At 39.2% G+C, this 20,628-nt stretch overlaps 1 protein-coding gene across 7 annotated transcripts in view; it reads left to right on the forward strand.

The window, feature by feature from the left end:
• The window catches only part of ZNF81 (zinc finger protein 81), a 125,644-nt gene extending 113,109 nt beyond the window's left edge, over positions 1-12,535 (forward strand). For all 7 annotated transcript variants that reach the window (XM_021080390.1, XM_021080389.1, XM_021080394.1 and 4 more), the window contains one exon: positions 787-12,535. In XM_021080390.1, the coding sequence (XP_020936049.1) occupies positions 787-2,495 (1,709 nt within the window). In that variant the 3' untranslated portion in view covers positions 2,496-12,535. The remainder of the gene's footprint in view (positions 1-786) is intronic.

The following is a 20,628-nucleotide window of genomic DNA, read 5'->3' on the forward strand; positions in this document are numbered from 1 at the left end:
ATATTGTGAAATGATTGTCACAGTAAGTTTAGCTAACATCTGTATCATATAGATATAAAAAAGAAAAAGGAAATGTTTTTCCTGTACTGAGTACTTTTAGGATCTACTCTCTTAGCAAATTTAATTGTTTTTTAAATCACATTAATTTGGTTTCGTTGCTAATAAGCAAGAAGCAGTGAGATTAGTGAAGATTTAGAATTGAAAGCTAATGAGGACTTGGACTCTGGGTCACCCCCCTTAAAGCCTAGGCTCTCCACAGATATTTCCCCATAATATTCTTGTCTGTTTAATCTTCAGTCCACCCTACTTGATATCCCCTACCAAAGTAGAGCTAAATTGCTTATGTTGAACTCCAATCTCCAGTTCTGAATAAATAAATATATATATTTAAATATATATATGAATAAATGTATATATATTTAAATATATATATATTCTGAATAAATATATATAAATATATATTATATATATAATTATTATGAAATTCACTTTCCTTATCTACAATAAGTGGATAACAGAAAATACTTCATAGGACTTTTGAAAGGACTATATGAGTTCATATGTATATATTTTTTAGAGCAATGCCTGGAACATAATAAGTGTCATATAAGAGCTTGGCACATAATAAAGCACTGTATATATTTTTATGTTATTACTGTCATCATCATCATCAACAACAACAAATTTACTGGCTTCCATGTGTTCGGTTTGGAGTAGCTTATGTGTATCTTTTAGTCTTCTGCTATTTATTCTTTGTGTCAATTCTACTTTTTTTTCTCTTTTTAGATGGAAAGTTTGGGATTAAAACCTCACAAAAAAGAATTTCTGGAAAGGTTTCATTTCATAGTGAAGTAGAGGGTGAAGATACAAGAGATGATTCATTGTATTCCATTTTAGAAGAGCTGTGGCAAGATACTGAACAGATAAAAAGCTATCAGGAAAAACAGAACAAGCCTCTGGGTCATACTGCTTTCATTAATAAGAAAATATTGAACACAGAGTGGGATTATGAGTATAAAGACAGTGGAAAATTTGTTCATCCAGGCCCAAATTGTATTCCTTCACAGAAAAGACTCCATAAACGTGACTCATTTGGAAAGAATTTAAAGCATAATTTAGACTTACAAATTCATAGTAAAAGCAATGCAACAAAGAACTTTGATAAAATTATTGGACATGATCAAGTTTTCACCCAGAGTTCCTCTTTTACTAACCATGAAAATACACAGACAGCAGTGAAATTCTGTGACAGCAATCAGTGTGGAAAAGTCTTCAGCCTCAAACAAGCACTCAGTCACAATCTGAAATTTCCCGTTGGGGAGAAATCAAATATGTGTACTGAATTTGGGAAGATCTTCACCCAAAGGTCACACCTCTTTGCATCTCAAAGAATCCATACTATGGAAAAACCTCATGAACTTAGTAAATGTGTAAATGTTTTTACACAGAAGCCACTACTCAGTATTTATTTGAGAGTTCATAGAGATGAAAAACTATATATATGTTCTGAATGTGGGAAGGCATTCATCCAGAATTCAGAATTAATTATGCATGAGAAAATTCATACTAGAGAAAAACCCTATAAATGTAGTGAATGTGGAAAATCATTTTTCCAAGTATCATCTCTACTTAGGCATCAGACAACCCATACTGGAGAAAAACTTTATGAATGCAGTGAATGTGGGAAAGGCTTCTCCCTGAACTCAGCCCTCAATGTGCACCAGAAAATTCATACTGGAGAAAGACACCACAAGTGCAGTGAGTGTGGGAAGGCCTTTACGCAAAAGTCAACACTCAGAATGCATCAGAGAATTCATACAGGAGAGAGATCCTACATATGTACTGAGTGTGGGCAGGCCTTCATCCAAAAGGCACACTTGATTGCACATCAAAGAATTCATACTGGAGAGAAGCCTTATGAATGCAGTGACTGTGGGAAGTCTTTCCCATCTAAGTCACAACTCCAGATGCATAAGCGAATTCACACAGGAGAGAAACCCTATATATGTACCGACTGTGGGAAGGCCTTCACCAACAGATCAAATCTCAATACTCACCAGAAATCTCACACCGGAGAGAAGTCCTATATATGTGCTGAATGTGGGAAGGCCTTCACAGACAGGTCAAATTTCAATAAACATCAGACGATTCATACTGGAGAGAAACCCTATGTTTGTGCTGATTGTGGAAGGGCCTTCATCCAGAAGTCAGAGTTAATTACACATCAGAGAATTCATACTACAGAGAAGCCTTATAAGTGCTCTGACTGTGAGAAATCCTTCTCCAAGAAACCCCATCTCAAAGTACATCAGCGAATTCACACAGGAGAGAAACCATATATATGTGCAGAATGTGGGAAAGCCTTCACTGACAGGTCAAATTTCAATAAGCATCAGACAATTCATACTGGAGATAAACCCTATAAGTGTAGTGACTGTGGAAAGGGCTTCACTCAGAAATCAGTTCTGAGTATGCATCGCAATATTCATACATGAAAGTTATCCTGCTTCTTAAAAATGAGAAAGCCTTATCATAGAAATCAGATTTCTGTGTATTATAAAATTCAACCAAGACAGATCCTATATGAGTACATTGCATAATACAAAGCATTCATTAGGCTCTTTCACCTGAGATGAGAAAAATTATTCAGAAGAGACCCTCTATGAATGCATTGAATGAAGGGAAATTTCCATGTTTGGATGGCCTCACAAAATATAATAGAATTCATACTGGGAAAAATGCTGTCAGTTTGATGCATTAGGAAAAGCCTTCCTGTAGAAAGTATTATAAAGCAAGTTGTTACCAAATGCTTTATAGATTGAGCATGCAAAATTATATAAATGACAGTAAGGTTCACTGTGTTATAGTAAGCGTTTTAAAGTGACAACAAAGCAAAAGGCAGAACCACAAAATGATATATTTGATGTGCAAGACTTGCTCTGTTTGTAGTCAAACCCATTGCACAATGGGAGGAATCACTGAATTGAAATTCTTTTTTTGGAGTTAATGTAATTATGTCTATCAAATATGTTTCCAACTGAATATTTCACTTATGTGAATCCACAGTTTCAAGGTCATTATTGTTTTATATATACACATATCTGCATATATAATTTTACACGAATGCATAAGTATAATCCTGTCATTTATACTAGGTTCCATGACATATTTTTATCTTCTTTCATTGTGGTACAATGCAAAACAGCCACAGATCTCTCCCATCCCCTTATGCACACCCCTGTGTAATATTACTCTGTTGTTTCTCTTATTAAGAAGTGGAGCTCTCTCTCTACTCCTTGACTCTGAGCTTGGCCATGTGACTTGCTTTGGCCAACATACATTAGCAAAGAAATTCGAGAAGATGCTGGAGAAGTGTGAAAAGCCTACCTTGAGGCTTACCCTCTCTTGCTGCTCTTTGGAATTCTGAGACCTTCATTTGAAGAGGCTCAGATTACTGGGGGATGAGAAACCACGTGGAGCAGAGATGATCCAGCCCAGCAGAGGCCCCTTAGACCACATGCCAGACCTAGAAGTGAGCCTTCCTCGACCTCCAGCCTCAGCCACACCAGCCCACACCAGAAGAGCCATGCCATTTATCCCAGCCAACCTGGAGAATAATGAGATAAATAAAATGACTCTTGCTTTAAGCTACTAAGTTTTGGGGTAGTCTGTTGCACAGCAAATGCTCAGTAATACCTAAAAGTGTATGCCTGTTGAGGGTGTTGTATCAAAACATAAGACATGTGGCATTAGCTTTGGGCCTGGGCCTCAGGTGGAGACTGGAAAAACAATGAGGAAATCCATAAGAAAGTCTGAAAAAGACGGCAGTCCATGTTGTTTAGTAAGGAAAAAAATAGCAAAACAGTCACCACGCTCTGTGGAAAGACAGAGAATGTACCAAATGAACTTACGGATCTGGCTAAGGAAATTTTCAGCAGAAGATTGGAAGTATCAGTGTGCTGCTTTTAGCTGCATATAATACACAGAAAGAAAAATATGAAGTAATAACTGTTCCATTTTGCAAGCAGAATCCAGAAGAAATTTAAAAAAAAAAAAAAAAAGCCAGAACTTGGCTGGGTTGGAAAATATCTGCTTCACATTTCCAGTCTCTCCAGCCATCAAAATATTCTCAAGGTGGGAAAAAAATGGCCCCAAGGTAGAGATCAAATTGTAGATGTGGCTGTAAGACCCTTTGTTAAAATGTGTGAGATATTTAAGTTGGTGTTTGGGAAACCCGCTCAGCTAAGCTAAAGGACTTCTAAAAACTTCGCAATATTTCCCCGGTAGTCTGACACCTTGCTCAAAGTCAAGAGGGGCCTGTCTGAAAAAGAATTGTTGATGATGTCGCCTTTGGGACATGGAGTAAATCCAAGCCAGAATCATAGACAACCTGTACCATTTTTAATAGAGTTTTAGTAGCAAAACTACCTCCAGGTTGGACTTCAAGGGAGTGAAACAGGCCCAAATGAAAAGTGGCCTCTGGACTCCCTAACTTCTGTGAACAGGAAGCAAGCTGAGAAGGTTGCTCAGCTGCAAACATGGGCCATTTCTTATGGGAAAAGAAGGCCGTCTCAGAGAGAAGACCCAAGAACAATGTATTAAAATGGATTGGGAAGCCATTCCCAGGTAGAACTGTGACCTAAGCAAGAAACATGATTTGCCCCTGAAGCAGGGAGACCTGACAACCTTTGCTGTGTTGGGATTTCGGAATTATTATGGAACAGTGGGTGAGATGTGCCTCTTGCTCCTCCCCTTTTTGAATGGGAGTATCTATTGCAGTTATCCTATCCCCATCTCACTCTTGTATTTGTGTGTGTGTGTGTTGGGGGAGGTGGTCACATAACTTCTCATTTAGCTCACAGGTCTCTGGATCAAGAAACTGAGAAACTGTACCCAAGGAGCCTCAGCCATATCTGAACCTGATACAGAAGACTTAAGATTTTGGACTTGAGCCTGATGCCATAACTTGGGATAGACATTTTGAGGTCTTGGAATGGGGGGGTGAACATATTTTGCATGGTATGATAATGTAAATAATTTATGAGCAGAAGAGAGACCGTGTTAGGTAGAAAATGCTATGAATCTCCATCCCTATATGTATGCCTGCTTTCAATCACAATTTCTCTTTGTGTTTCAGTTGGGATCAATTCTATTGATCCAGTGAACTGTCTTCAAGTTCACTGATTTTAACCCCTGTTCTGGCCCTGTCACGTCTACTGATGAACCCATTGAAAGCATGCTTCATCTCAGTTAACATTTTCTTTTTATTTCTAGTATTTCCCCTTGAATCTTAGAGTTTTCATCTCTCTGCTGAAATTCCCCATCTGTTCATACCTGTTACGTTTTCCACCACCATCTTTAACAGGTGGATCAGTGGAGTCTGGATCTGTTGATTGCTTTGTCTCGTGACAGTGAAGGTTTTTTTCTCGTGCTGTTTTGCATCAGATTTTTGGCTGAATGTCAGATGTTATATGTAGGAGAATAGAAACTGGGGTGAGTATTTATTCCTGGGAATAGACGCGGCTGCCTTCCTTCCAGGTCATTAGCATAGGGGACTTGTGGCCCTCTAGTCAGGATTTGGCCTGAGTTTAGGTTTCGCTGTTCTCTTTACCTGCAGTGTGCCAATGACTTCACATTTCTCTAGTGTTTCCTTGGGCTTAGGGTAGGCACTGGTTGTCCAGACAATTTTTCTCAATATTCCTGCACCACCTTTGCCTTCAGTCCTTTCCTGTGTGCCTGTGTCTTAGGCTCTCTCTTCATACTCTTGCCCCACCCTTCATCATAGATGTCAATTATTACCTGAGTCGTGGTGATCTGATGAATGGGGAGGCAGGAGTTGGCCTGAGCCAGCCTCAGTCTTAGGCAGGCCCTGAATACCTGGGTCTTGAGGGTGAAGCTTTTTCAGGGATTCCACCCTCCCCATTGGTATAAGGCCTTTAATGGTCTGGGCCTAGCATGGTTTCCTGGCCTTCCCCCATGAGTGGAAGGGTTTTTTTCCCTTTCCCCTTCCTCTGCGGGCAACAGGTTTTGATGCACTTCCCCCAGGGACTTCAGGCTTTTGTTCTGTAAGGGAGTAGGATCTCATCAGGGCTCTGTGTCATTTCTGTATCAGCAGCTGTCCCCTTGCAGGCCCACAGCACTGACAGAGACTTTCTCCAGTCTCCCACCCTACCCCATGCTTCTTGCAAGCATTCAGTGGAGGTCTATGGAGAAGAACCTGCAAGTGGGGGCCAACTACCCTTAGGTCTCCAGCTCTCAGAGGTCCTATATTCTCACACTGTCCCATACTCAGCCTTCAGAAACGTATTTTAAAAAAAAATTTTTTTTTTGCTTTTTAGGGCTGCCCCCACATCATATGGGGGTTCCCACACCAGGGGTCAAATCAGAGCTACAGCTGCAGGCCTACGCCACAGCCATAGCAACACAGGATCCGAGCCGCATCTGCGATCTACACCGCAGCTCATGGAAACAATGGATCCTCAACCCACTGAACAAGGCCAGGGATCAAACCTGCATCCTCATGGATCCTAGTCGGGTTCGTTAACCGCTGAGCCACGAAGGGAACTCCTAGAAATGTATTTGAAATTCTTGCTGAATTCTTACTGCTGGTATGGTGGACCCACCTCCCTCCCTGCTCTGCCATAGGTGACTTCCTGTCTCCTTGAGGCATTTGCGTTATGTATCAGGCTAGTTAGTTGCTCCATGAAATTCGCTCTCTGATGAATTCAGGAAAAGTTATGATTTTGTAGATTACCTATATTTTTTCTGATTATAAGAATGGGGAGTTCCCATTGTGGCTCAGTGAGAACCTAGCATGGTCTCTGTGAGGTTTCGGGTTCGATCCCTGGTCTCACTTAGTGGGTTAAGGATCTGGTGTTGCCACAAGCTGCAGCATAGGTCACAGATGAGGCTTGGATCCCATGTTGCTGTGGCTGTGGTATAGGCCTGCAGTTGCAGCTCCAATTCGACCCCTAGCCTGGGAACTTTCAGGCTGCCCCCAGGTGCCGCCATTAAAAAAAAAAAAAAAAAAAAAAGAATGGGAGATAAGCTCTTTCCAGAGCAGTGATGGAGCAGAGATGCGCCATCCCAGTTGAGGTGCCCTAGACCAACTAGATTTTATCTGCTAGACATGTGAATGAAGCCATTCTGTCCATCTTACCATGGTCATGTTCACTGTGGTCAGCAGCCCCTGAGATGACCCTGCATGATTCATACCCTTGTGTCATTCCATTCCCTTTAGTTGGGGCTGGATTTAGTGGCTTGATTCCAGTGAATAGAATGAGGCAGAGGTCATGGGATTGTCACTTTCAAGATTATAGAAAGACTGCGGCTTCCATTTTGGATGCTCTCTCACTCTCATGAGATAGCCCTATGGAGAGACCCACTTGAGTGAGTTTGGGAGCATATTCTCCTGGTCCAGCCTCCTGATGAGACCATAGGCCCAGCTGACTGCATCCCCATGAGAAACCTTGAGGCAGAAGCACCTTTCTGAGCCTCAGCTGAATTCCTGATCCACAGAAACCATGAGATAATAAATGTTTGTTGTTTTGAGCTGCGAAATTTTAGGTAATTTGTCACATAATAATAGGTTAGTAACATACTGGCCCAGACTAGAAAAGCTCTGCCAGCCATCCCAGACAACTTACAGAACCATGGATGAAAATGTAGATTTTTAAGCCACTAAATTTTGAATGTTACCCAGGAAAAACTTAATACATTTTTAAAAATTTTTTATCTTTTTAGTGCCACACCCGTGGCATATGGAGGTTCCCAGGCTAGAGGTCCAATCGGGGCTGTAGCCACTAGGCCTACACCGAAAGCCACAGCAATGCCAGATCTGAGCCATGTCTGCAACCTGCATCCTCATGGATACTAGTCAGATTCGTTTCCGCCGAGCCACGACGGGAACTCCATAATACATTTATTATTTACTGAATTTCCTCCACTGTTTATCCCCAATGGATAACCAATACAAGTTAACTACTCTGAGCACTTTCTTGTTTTAATCTGTGCTCATGGTCATATATAGACATACATATGTTACATGCCTATATAAGGATTGTTTTTGTCCTTGATTTTCAAATACGGGATCATGTCACACAGACATCTCTGCTCCTTGCTTTATTACTCAACAGTAACCCTTTTGAATGGTTGCATGATAGTTCATGGGGTGGGTATGCAAGAATTTTTCAATCATCTGCATATTAATATTTATTTATACACCCCCCGTTTCAACTTTTTTGTCACTAGGAGCGATGCTGTTCAAAACATCAAGAGGCACTTTGCAGAGTGGTTAGGTAGAGAGGCTCAGGGACCAGTGGGCCAGGGTTTCAATCCTGGCTCCACCTCTTGGCTTCTCCGTGACCTTGGACAGATTAGTTAACCTCTCTGCCCTGATTTCTTCAGCTGTAAAGGATGTTTGCATTCATAGCGATCTCATAGGTGTGGCATGAGAAGTACAGAAACTTCCTAGGGCTGCTATAATAAAGTCCCACACACTGAGCAGCTTAAAACAACAGAAATGTATGGTCTCAGAGTTCTCGAGGCCAGGAGTTTGAAGTCAAAGTTTTAGCAGGGCTGCAGTTCCTCTGAAGGCGCTGGAGAAGGAATTGTTGCATGCCTCTCTCCTAGTTTCTGTTGGTCTCGGGCATTCCTTGGCTTATGGGCGCATCGCGCCAGTCCCACAACCATTTTCTTCCAGTGTGTCTTCATGTCACGTTCCCTCTGCGTGTCTGTCTCTGTGTCTAATTTTCCCTTTGTTTCTTTTTTTATAAGGATACCAGTCACATTGGATTAGGCCCACCCTTGTGGCCTCATTTTAACCTGATTACTTCTGTAAAGACTCTGCTTCCAAATAAGTGCATATTCCAAGGTTCTGGAGGTCAGGATTTCAACATGTCTTTGGGGGGAGGGTACACAGTTACTCCTAAGAGGAAGTTAATGCACTTATATGTAGAAAGCACTTCAAACTATGCATGGGGAGAAGTTCCTGATGAATACTAGATATGCCCCACTTCCTGAGCCTGCCCCTACCTTTCTCGATGCTTGGGCGGGATTTGCAAGCTTATCTGTGGTATTTTAGTCTCATCCAACTACCTAAAGACAATGTATGGAGTAACCAGAAAAGCAAATCTAGGAGCAAGACTTTTACTATCAGCATCTGAGGACCGGGCCAAGAAGGATTCATCCTTAGAGGATAATGGGAAGAAGCAGCCCGAGAGGTGAAGACATAACAGGTAAGCAAGGGGCTCACAGAGGACAGAGTGTTTTCCAAGGAGTATCTCAGGGGAGGGACTGTCCAGACTAGAGGTCAGGTCACATGTGAATGGAAAACTGGTTCTTGGATTTTGTGACAAGGGGGCCGTTATTAACTTTGGTGACTGTATTTTAGAAGTGAATTTTTGCTTTTGCTTTTTTTTTTTTTTTTTTTTTTTTTTTTGCTTTTTAGGGCTACATTCACAGCATATGGAGTTTCCCAGGCTAGGGGTCGAGTCAGAGCTCCAGCTGCCAGCCTACACCACAGCCACAGCAACGCAGGATCTGAACCACATCAGCAACCTACAGCATAGCTCACAGCAACGCCGGATCCTTAACCCACTGAGGGAGGCCAAGGATGGAACCCAGATCCTCATGGATTCTAGTCAGTTCTTAACCTGCTGAGCCACAATGGGAGCTCCTAGAAGTGAATTTAACTAAACAAAACACCTGAGCAGATTTGAAGGAATTTCTGAACTCATGTGAGGTTACTTCACCTCGAAACTTTTCCAATAGGAGTTCCTGCTGTAACACATGGGATTGGCAGTGTCCCTTCGGCACCAGGACGCAGGTCCTCTCTCCAGCCCGGCACAGTGGATTAAAGGATCTGGCATTGCTGCAGCTGTGGTGTAGATGGAAACTGCAGCTTGGGTCTGATCCTTGGCCCAGGAACTCCATATGCCACAGGGCAGCCACAAAAGCAAAGCTTTTCCAATAGAAAAAAATGTATATATATACATACATGTGTGTATATATATGTATGTGTGTGTGTATATATGTGTGCGTGTGTATATATATACACACGCACACATATATATGGTTATTGGGCTGCATTGCTCGGCTATTGTCTAGGTTATACTGAGAAATGCGTTTTCAAGAATCCCTTGTGACTCCAGGTTAGAGTTCGCCAAAAGTAGAAATGGCATGAGATTTGGGAAGTCACAGTGAAGGAGCAACCATTGCTCCAAAAGGTTGAGATGCGATGCAGGGAAGGACAGAACCAGAGATACTCGGAAGGTCTTCATTTTCCCTCTCTTCCACTCTGTGTTTAGCCCTTTCTGTCTCCCAGCCCTGCTAACCAACGGTGGCCCCAGGCCTGCCACTGGATGCCTGGCTACAGCCTGCAAAGGCAACAGCTCTTCACAGGCTTCTCCATCAGCTCCCCCTTCATGGTCTCACATAAGCAGCCGGATGTGCTTCTCAGGTTTTCTTGCAAGCGCTGACCTATGCACCCATGCCAGTGTTTCAAAAGGGCTGGTTTAGTGACTTCTCTAATCTTCCAACTTCCCCTTGCATACCTTTACTTCCTCAGCCACTCCCCCAATGGTGCATGATCTAATTCATAAGAAAAATTCCTTATTCTGTAACACACACCACAAATCCACTTCCCCAATTGAACCCTGATTGTAAAGTTACACTTTCTTTTCCTAAGAACTTGGTGAACATTGCGCTTATAACATCGTGTGGTGCCATTGAGAAGTCTTGAAATTAACCTGCTCTCTCTTTTTCTTAGACATTTCTGCCACACGATTCTTTTTTTATGCTTGAAGTGGAGGCTCTTTAGAAGCATACGCCTTAGTCTTGATTTTTGTACACTAATTTTAACTGAGTTGCTGTTGCAATCCTGATGCTTTTTATTTCAGGGAAGTTTTATTTTGCGTAACTTTTTTCTGATCTGTTTCTTCTCTTCTTCAGGGACATCAGTTATGCATATGTAAAGTGTCTTTGTCATCTCCATCCATTTCATAGCACTCTGCATTCATTTCCTATCATTATTCTTTTTGGTTGTGTGCAATTGGCTCTAGCCTCCTGTTCAGAGATAATTCTCCATGAATCTCCTGTTTCTTTTTTTGTGGAATTTCCATATTTTTAAATTAGAGTATAGTTGACTTACAGTGTTGTGTTAATTTCTGCTGTACATCAAAGTGACCCAGATATATATGGGTTATATATATGTATATATATACACATTCTTTTTCTTATACTATCTTGCATCATGTTCTAGTCCGAGAGATTGGATATAGTTCCCTGTTTCTTAATGTCTTGACATTAACAGCCAGTGTGCTCAGATTTATTTATATTTCAGGACAGTAAAGATAGAGAATGTCTCCCTCCTTGGAGATGTTTCTAGAAAAGATTGGCTTACTTTCTAGGACAATAAAGATAACGTCTCTCTTCCTAATGCAACAAATCAGTGTAACGATATTGTATTTTCCCCACATTTTAATTATGTCATTTTTCAATCACGTGGAAACATTGAAGGAACTGTACAATGAACACATAACTTTCATCTGGATTCAACAATGTATATGTAAATTTTTTCCTGAATAATTGATGGCAGGTTATAGACATTATAACATCACACTCAGTTCCCATCGTGGCTCAGTGGTTAACGAACCCGACTAACATCCATGAGGTTGCAGGTTCAATCCCTGGCCTTGCTCAGTGGGTTAAGGATCCAGCGTTGCCGTGAGCTGTGGTGTAGGTCGCAGACGCAACTTGGATCCCGCGTTGCTGTGGCTGTGGCTGTGCCTGGCAGCTATAGCACCAATTCAACCCCTAGCTGGGGAGCCTCCATATGCTGTGGGTGCGGGCCTGAAAAGACAAAAAAAAAAAAAATACAAAAAAACCCCATTACACTCAAATACTTGAGCATCCATCTCCTACAAATAAGGACATTCTCCCCCATAATTGGATTATCATTATCAACCTGATTCTCAAGTGATATCTAATATGGTATCTCATTATCAGTCCATTTTCAAATTTCTCTCATTGTCTCCAAAATATATTTTATGACTTTATTGAGATGTAATAGCAAATAGTAAATAGAACTTGTTTAACGTGTACAATTTGATGAGTTTTGATATATGTATATACCTTTAAAACCATCACTACAGTAAAAATAATGAATATATCCATTACCCCAAAAGTTTCCTTATGCCCCTTTGTCACCCAGCCCTCCCTCCCCACACCCTTCCCCCCATCCACAGGCAATCTGTTTTCTGTCATTACAAATTAGTTTGCCTTTTCTATGATTTTATATAAACGGAATCATACTGTAGGCATTTGCATTTTGTTTGGCTTCTTTTGTTCAGCATAATTATTTCGTGATTCATTTTTGCTGTTAACATGTATCTCTATTAATTACTCTTTACTGCTAGGTGGTATTTCATTGTATAGATGTACCAAATTTGTGTATCCATTCATGTGTTGATAAAAATCTGTGTTGTTTCTGGTTTTGGGCTATTACAATAAAACTGATATGAACATTTGAATACAAGTCTGTGTGGACATAGCTTTCATTTCTCTTACGTAATGACCTGGAATTGAATAGTCTGAACATATGTTGAGTGCATATTTAGCTATTTAAGAAGTTGCCAAACTGTTTTCCAAGGCGGTGTATCATTTTACATTTCCCCCAGCAGTATATGTGTTCCATTTGCTTCATATCTTTGCCCTCACTGGGTACGATTATTCATTTTAATTTCATCCATTTTCATAGGCGTGGAGTGGTATCTCACTGTGGGTTTTTTGTTTGTTTGTTTGTTTGTTTGTTTGTTTGTTTTTTTTTTTTTTTTTTTGCTTTTTAGTGCCACACCTGCAGCATATGGAGGTTCCCAGGATAGGGGTCTAATTGGAGCTACAGCTGCTGGCCTACACCACAGCTCACGGCAATGCCAGATCCTTAACCCACTGAGCGAGGCCAGAGATCGAACCCACAACCTCATGGTTCCTAGTCGGATTCGTTTCTGCTGCGCCACAACAGGAACTCCTCACTGTGGTTTTAATTTATACTTTCCTGATAACTAATGCAGTAGAGCCTCTTGTGCTTATTTACAATCTGTATATCATCTTGGTTGGTGTATCTTTTAAAATATTTTGTCCAATTTTAAGGGTTCTTTATATATCCTAGATATAAGTCCTTTGCTGGATATATATTTCGAAAACATTTTTCTCCCAAGTTTACCTTTTCATCTGAATAACATAAAGGGTTGTTTGTTTGTTTGTTTGTTTGGCTGCACCCACAGCATATGGAAGTTCCTGGGGAGAGATTGAATCCATGCCACAGCTGCGATCTACACCACAGTTGGAGCAATGCCAGAACCTTATCTGACTGCTCCACAGTGGGAACTCCAATACCTTTTTTTATTTTTGCTGCACTGTGCAGAGGCTTGATGTGGGAATCTCAGACCAGGGATTGAACTCAGGCTGCAGTGATGAAAGCGCAGAATCCTAACCACTAGACCACCAGGGAATTAAACAGTTTTAATTTTAGTAAATCCAGTTCCTTTATACTTTCTTTTACAGTTCATGCTTTTTGAGTCATGGTTAGGAATTTTTTTGCAAAACTCAAGGTCACTAAGATTTTGCCCTATGCTTTCTTCTAGATATTTCATAACATTGGTTCTTACATTTAGTTCTGCTAGCCATTTGATTTAATTTTGTATATGGTCTCAGGAAGGGATTTAGGTTCATTTTGTTTTGCATATGGCTGCCTGGTTGTTCCAGAACCATTTGTTTAAAAAAAAAAATTATCCTTTCTCCATTGAATTGCCTTGTCATTTCTGTAAAAAATCAGTTGATTGGTTGTATTTCTGGAAGTACTTCAGTTCTGATTTTCTGTTTGTCTGTCTTACTGCCAGCACCACTATTGGCATTGCTATAGCTTCTGTATTACTGTAGCATTACTGATTATTGTAACTACACAATAAGTCTTGAAGTCAGTTTGTTTAAGTCCTCCAACTTCACTCTTCTTTTCCACAATTGTTTTGGCTATTCTAGGTCTTTTTAATTTCCATGTGATTTTTGGAATCAGTTTGTTGTTTACTATAAAAAAAACCTGATTAGGTTTTGATTGGGAATAGATCTATAGATCCATTTGGAAATAATTGAAATATTAACAATATTGAATTTTCAGATTCATAAATAGGACATATCTTTCCATTTATTTAGTTCTTTAATTTCTCTCAGAAGTGTTTTGTAGTTTTTTTAGTATGCAAGTTTTATACATTTTGTCAAATTTATCCCTAAGTATTTCACATGTCTATGTTATTTTAAATGGTATTAGTTATTTTATTTATTTATTTATTTATGTATTTATTTATTTATTTTGCTTTTAAGGGCCTTGCACATGGCATATGGAGGTTCCCAAGCTAGGGCTCAAATTGGAGCTGCAGCTGCTGGCTTATGCCACAGCCACAGCAACATGGGATTCAAGCTATGTCTTCAACCTACACCACAGCTCATGGCAACACCGGATCCTTAACCCAATGATCGAGGCCAGAGACTGAACCCCCAACCTCATGGTTCCTAGTTGGATTCGTTTCCCCTGCACCACAATGGGAACTCCGGTATTAGTTATTTTAAAATTTCAATTTCCAGTAATTATTTGCTAGGATACAGAAATATAATTGACTTTTTTTTCTCTTTTTTCTTTTTAGGGCCACACTAGCAGCATATGGAAGTTCCCAGTCTAGGGGTCGAATTGGAGCTACAGCTGCCAGCCTATGCCACACCACAGCAATGCAGGATCCAAGCCAAGTCTGAGACCTACACCATGGCTCACGGCAATGCCAGATCCTTAAGCCACTGAGCAGGGCCAGGGATTGATCCTGTGTCCTCATGGATACTGGTCAGGTTCGTTCCCCCTCAACCTCAATGGGAACTCCACAACTGACTTTCACATGTTGACCTTGTATCGCATAATCTTGCTAAGCCCACTTATTAGTTCTAGTAGCTATTTTTGATACTGTATAGTTTTATGCATAGACAGTCATCTCATCTGTGAGAAATGATAGCTTTCCTTCTTCTTTTCTGTTATAGGTTCCTTTTATTTATTTTCTTGTCTTATTGTACTGACTGGAACCTACAGTACAGTGTTGAATAGAAGTGATCAGAATGGATATCTTTGCCTTTTTCTTTCTTGATTTTTAGGAAGAAAACATTTAGTCTTTCACTTATTGAGTATGATGTTAGCTGTGGGTTTTTCATATATGCTCTTTATCAGGTTGAGAAAGTCACCTCTATTCCTAATTTGTTGATAGTTTTTTTCAGGAATAGATGTTGGATTTTGTCAAAACTTTTTTCTCCAACTATTGATATGATCATATGTCTTGTCTTTTTTAGTTAATCTGATGAATTACATTGATCATATTGATTTTGTTTTTGGCTGTGCCCGTGGCATATGGAAATTCCCAGGTCAGGGATCAAGCCTGTGCCCAGCAGTGACCCAAGCCACTGCAATGACAACACCAGATCCTTAACCTGCTGCACCTTAAGAGAACTTCCTATATTGATTTTTGATAGTTAAATTTAGCATTTATGGAATTAAACTTCACTTAGTCATGATGCATTTTCACTTTTAAATACCACTGGATTCAATTTTGTTAAGAATTTTTGCATGTATCCTTATTTGGAATATTGGTTTTTAGTTTCCTTGTATTTTCTTTGCTTTATGTATCAGGGTAATGCCAAGGACATAGAATGACTTGAGAAGTGGTCCCTCTGGAAGAGTTGGTGTAGAAATGGTGTTATGTCTTCCTTTAATATTTGGTAGAATTTTCCAGTGAAGCCATCTGGTACTGGAATTCTTTTATAAAAGATGTGGTGTATGTATCAGTTGGATATTATCCATGAGAAAGAAGTAAATCCTACCATTTGTGACAACATGGAGGAAACTTAAGGGCATTATGCTAAGTGAGATAAGTCAGACAGAGAAAGACAAGTATTATACAATATCACTTACATATAGGATCTTAAAAAGCCAAATTCATAGAGTAGAATGGTGGTTACCAGGGACTGGCGGAGTGAGACAATGGGGAGAGTTAGTTAAAGGGTACAAACTTTCAGCTAGAAGATGGATAAATTCTAGGTATCTAATACACAGCATTGTGACTATAGTTAACAATACTATATTATATATTTGAACTATACTGAGAAACTAGATCTTAAATGTTCTCACCACAAAAAATAATTATGTAGGAGTTCCCATTGAAGCTCAGCAGTAACGAACCCAGCTAGTATCCGTGAGGATGTGGGTTTGATCCCTGGCCTCGCTCAGTGGGTTAAGGACCTGGCATTGCCATGAACTATGGTGTAGGTCACAGACGTGGCTCAGATCTGACATGGCTGTGGCTGTGGCATAGACTGGCAGCTGCAGCTTCTATTTGACCCCTGGCCTGGGAACTTCCATATGCTGCAGGTGCAGCCCTAAAAAAAAAAAAAAAAAAAGTGATAAGAGATATTAGCTAATGCTCTTGTGGTAATCATGTTCCAATGTATAAGTGTATCAAATCAATACATTGTATACTTTAAACTTAACACAATGTTAAATGTCAATTATATCTCATGTAAAAGGGTTTTTAACTAAAAATTCACTTTCTTTAATAGTTATAAGAATATTCAAGTTACCTTTTTCTTCATTGAGCTTTAGTAGTTTGTATTTTTCAAAGAATTTGTCTATTTCACATAAGTTGTCTAATTTAGGAGCAAAATGATGTTCATCATGATATTCCTTTTTTAAAAAATCTGGGGGAGTTCCCATCGTAGCGCAGCGGAAATGAATCCAACTAGGAACCATGAAGTTGAGGGTTCGATCCCTGGCCTTGCTCATTGGATTAAGGATCTGGCGTTGCCGTGAGCTGTGGTGTAGTTCACAGAAACAGCTCGGATCCTGCGTTGCTGTGGCTGTGGTGTAGGCAGGCAATTGTAGCTCTGATTTGGCCCCTAGCCTGGGAACCTCCATATGCCATGGGTGTGGCCCTAAAAAGCAAAAAAAAAAAAAAAAAAAAAAAAAAATCTGTGGGATCTGAAGTGATATCCCCTTCTCCCATTGTTGATACTGGTAATGTCTCTTCTTTTTCTTCTGGTCAGTTTGGCTAGAGATTTATCAATTTCGTTGGTTATCTCAAATATCCAGCTTTGGGGTGATTGATTTTTGTCTATTGTTTTTCTGTCTTCAATTTTATTGATTTATGTTCTTTTCTTTATTATTTCCTTTCTTTGCTTACTTTCAGTTAAATTTGCTCTTCTTTTTCTAGTTTCTTATAGTTAAGCTGAGTATTTGATTTGAGACTTTTCTTCTTTTGTAGTATAAAGCTGTAGTGATGAAAATAACCCTCTAAGCACTCATTCAGTAGCATCTCACATACTATTGCCATGTTATTCTTACATATTCATTCAGTTCAAAATACTTCCTAACTCAATCTTTGTCTCATGTGTTATTTAGATGTGTGTTACAGTATCCAGATATTTTAGAATTTTCCACACAACTTTCAGTTGTGATTTATAATTTGATTGCATTGTGATCAGAGAATATACTTTGTGTGATTTCAATACTTATAAATTAATTGAGACTTCTGTTATGGCCCAGAATATGATCTGTCTTGGTAAGTTTCATGCACACCTTAAAGAATAGTATTTTGCTATTGTTGCATGGAAAATCTATAAATATGAGTTAAGATTTTTGGTAGTATGTTTCAAGTCTTCTGTGGCCTTACTGATTTTATGACTATTCTATCAGATGTTGAGGGAGAGGTATTGAAATCTCCAACTAACATTGTGCTTCTGTTTCCCCTTTCAATTATACCAGCTGATACCAGCTGATGCTTTGTCTATCTTGAAGCTCTGTTATTAGGTATATATCATTTGGGACTGTTATGTCCACTTGTTGAGTACACCCTTTTTTTCATTATGAAATGACTCTATCATGGTAAGATTCTTATAATAGCCACTTCATTTTTCCTTTTCATCAGTTTTAGCAAATACGTATTTTCTCATCACACACACACACATATATAGTCTCCAGCCCTTCCTGAGCCTACCATAAATCACGTTGTTGGTATAGACTATCCAACATGGCTCAAGGTTCCTAGGTAATAGATGCTGTTATCAGGCAGGACATTCTAGGGACTTAGAGCTTACCTCCTAGGAGCTGGGGAAAGGGCCTTTTCTTTGGGCAAGGTTTACCCTTAACTGAATATTGATATTTTTCTGTTCCAGGATCCAGTGTAGTTTAGCACATTGCTTTGAATTGCCATATTTCCTTAGTCTCCTCCAACCTGTGACAATTTGTTCATCTTTCTTTGTTTTTCATGACCTTGAGAGTTTTGAAGAATAGTCTTGTAGACATGACAAGCAGTCTTGTATAAATGTCCCTCAATTTGCATTTTCTGATGTTTTATCATGACCAGATTGAGGTTATGGATATGGGGGATGGATATTACAGAGATTATGTGCCATTCTCATTGCATTATTTTAGGGGACTGATTATATGAACATGACTTATTACTACTGATATTAACCTTGGTCACTTTTTATGGTGGTATCTCTCCCATGTTTTTCTGTTGTAAAGTTACTGTTTTTCCTCTTTCCATACTCTTCATTGAGTCAAATTCCTCATACTGAAGGGAAGTGGATTAAGCTCCACCTTCTGGATGAAGGAGCATCAAAGACTTTGTGGTCATATGTTAAAACTACAAGGGAATTACTTTGAGGTTATGCAAATATCCACTTTTTCCTTAAAGTTTCATCCAGTAATTTTAGCATTTATCAATGGATCTTGCCTTCAGCAACTACCACTGTTTTGTTCTAATAGTGATTTTCTGTTTCTTTCATTGCTTCTACATTTATTAATTGGGATTCCTCAAAAGGAAGATTTGTCCTTTCCCCCTCATTTATTTATTTACCCATTCAATCATTTTTTATATCATTATGGATGAATGGAATAAAATAAAATTCTTTGTATTATAATCCAGCATTACATTATGTGTTATGTAGCACAAATTTTAACAGGTTTGGCCATTGTTTGGTCTTTCAAGTTGGCTCCTGAGTCCCTTGAACATGGTCCCATCATTTTACTGTGGAGGAGGGCCCTTCCTCACTTGCTAGGACTATAAGATGATTTGGGCTCATCTTGTCATGTACCTGCTCCAGACCTAGAATCAGCTATTAATTTCTCCGAGATCTGGTTGCTTTTGTTGGAAAGTGGCATTTAGAAACCAAGCTCTTGGCATTATGTATGTTCATTGCTACTGGTGAGTCACTGCGAGGAGTGTCAAAGAGTTAGGAAATACATGTATGTAGTCTACCAATGTATACAAACATATTTATTTTTATTTCTTTATCTGTATATATTTTAAAATAAACGTGAGCTCATACTGATATTTCTGACTTGAACCTAGTACTGCAGGGTTTCTTTAGCCTTCTCCCAGCCTTTGCTTATTTGTACTTCTTTCTCTAGCAGAAAAGAAAAAAACAGTTGATTCCATTTGTATGGGCCAATTTTGGGGTTCTCTATTCTGTTCCATTGATCTGTATTTCTGCATTTTTATCATTACCATAGTGTCTTGATAACTGTAGTTCTATAGTGAGCCTTGAGATAGGGTAGTGCAAATCCAACTTTGTTTTTTCAGAATTGTTTTGGCTATTTTTGCTCCTCTACTATACAATATCAATTTTAGAATTAGCCTTTTAAGACACATGCACTGCATGTTCATTGCAGCACTATTCACAATAGCCAGGACATGGAAACAACCCAAATGTCCATCGACAGATGATTGGATTCGAAAGATGTGGTATATATATACACAATGGAATACTACTCAGCCATAAAAAAAGAATGACATAATGCCATTTGCAGCAACATGGATGGAACTAGAGAATCTCATCCTGAGTGAAATGAGCCAGAAAGACAAAGGCAAATACCATATGATATCACTTATAACTGGAATCTAATATCCAGCACAAATGAACATCTCCTCAGAAAAGAAAATCATGGACTTGGAGAAGAGACTTGTGGTTGCCTGATGGGAGGGGGAGGGAGTGGGAGGGATCGGGAGCTTGGGCTTATCAGACACAACCTAGAATAGATTTACAAGGAGATCCTGCTGAATAGCATTGAGAACTATGTCTAGATACTCATGTCGCAACAGAAGAAAGGTGGGGGAAAAAACTGTAACTGCAATGTATACATGTAAGGATAACCTGACCCCCTTGCTGTACAGTGGGAAAATAAAAAAAAATAAAAAAAATAAAAAAAGAATTAGCCTTTTAAAAGGGCTTGCTGGGAATTTGATTAGAATTACATTGTATCTATAGATTAGATGCCAATTCTTAATTAGATTTAATTAAGAATTGGCATCTTAATTATAGTAGGTCTTATAAAAATCCATAAGTCTAGTCTATCTTTCCATTTATTTAGGTATTTTATTTATCTCATTGATGTTTTTTACTTTTCAGTATGCAGATCCTGTACATATTTTGTTAGATATGTACATAATTAGTTCATCTTTGTGGTAGTGTTATGTGTGTTATATTTTAAAATTTCAAATCCCAATTGTTCATAGCTGGTGTATGGATATAATTGACTTATGT

Source organism: Sus scrofa, chromosome X (genome assembly GCF_000003025.6).
Source record: "Sus scrofa isolate TJ Tabasco breed Duroc chromosome X, Sscrofa11.1, whole genome shotgun sequence".
Lineage (NCBI taxonomy): Eukaryota > Metazoa > Chordata > Mammalia > Artiodactyla > Suidae > Sus > Sus scrofa.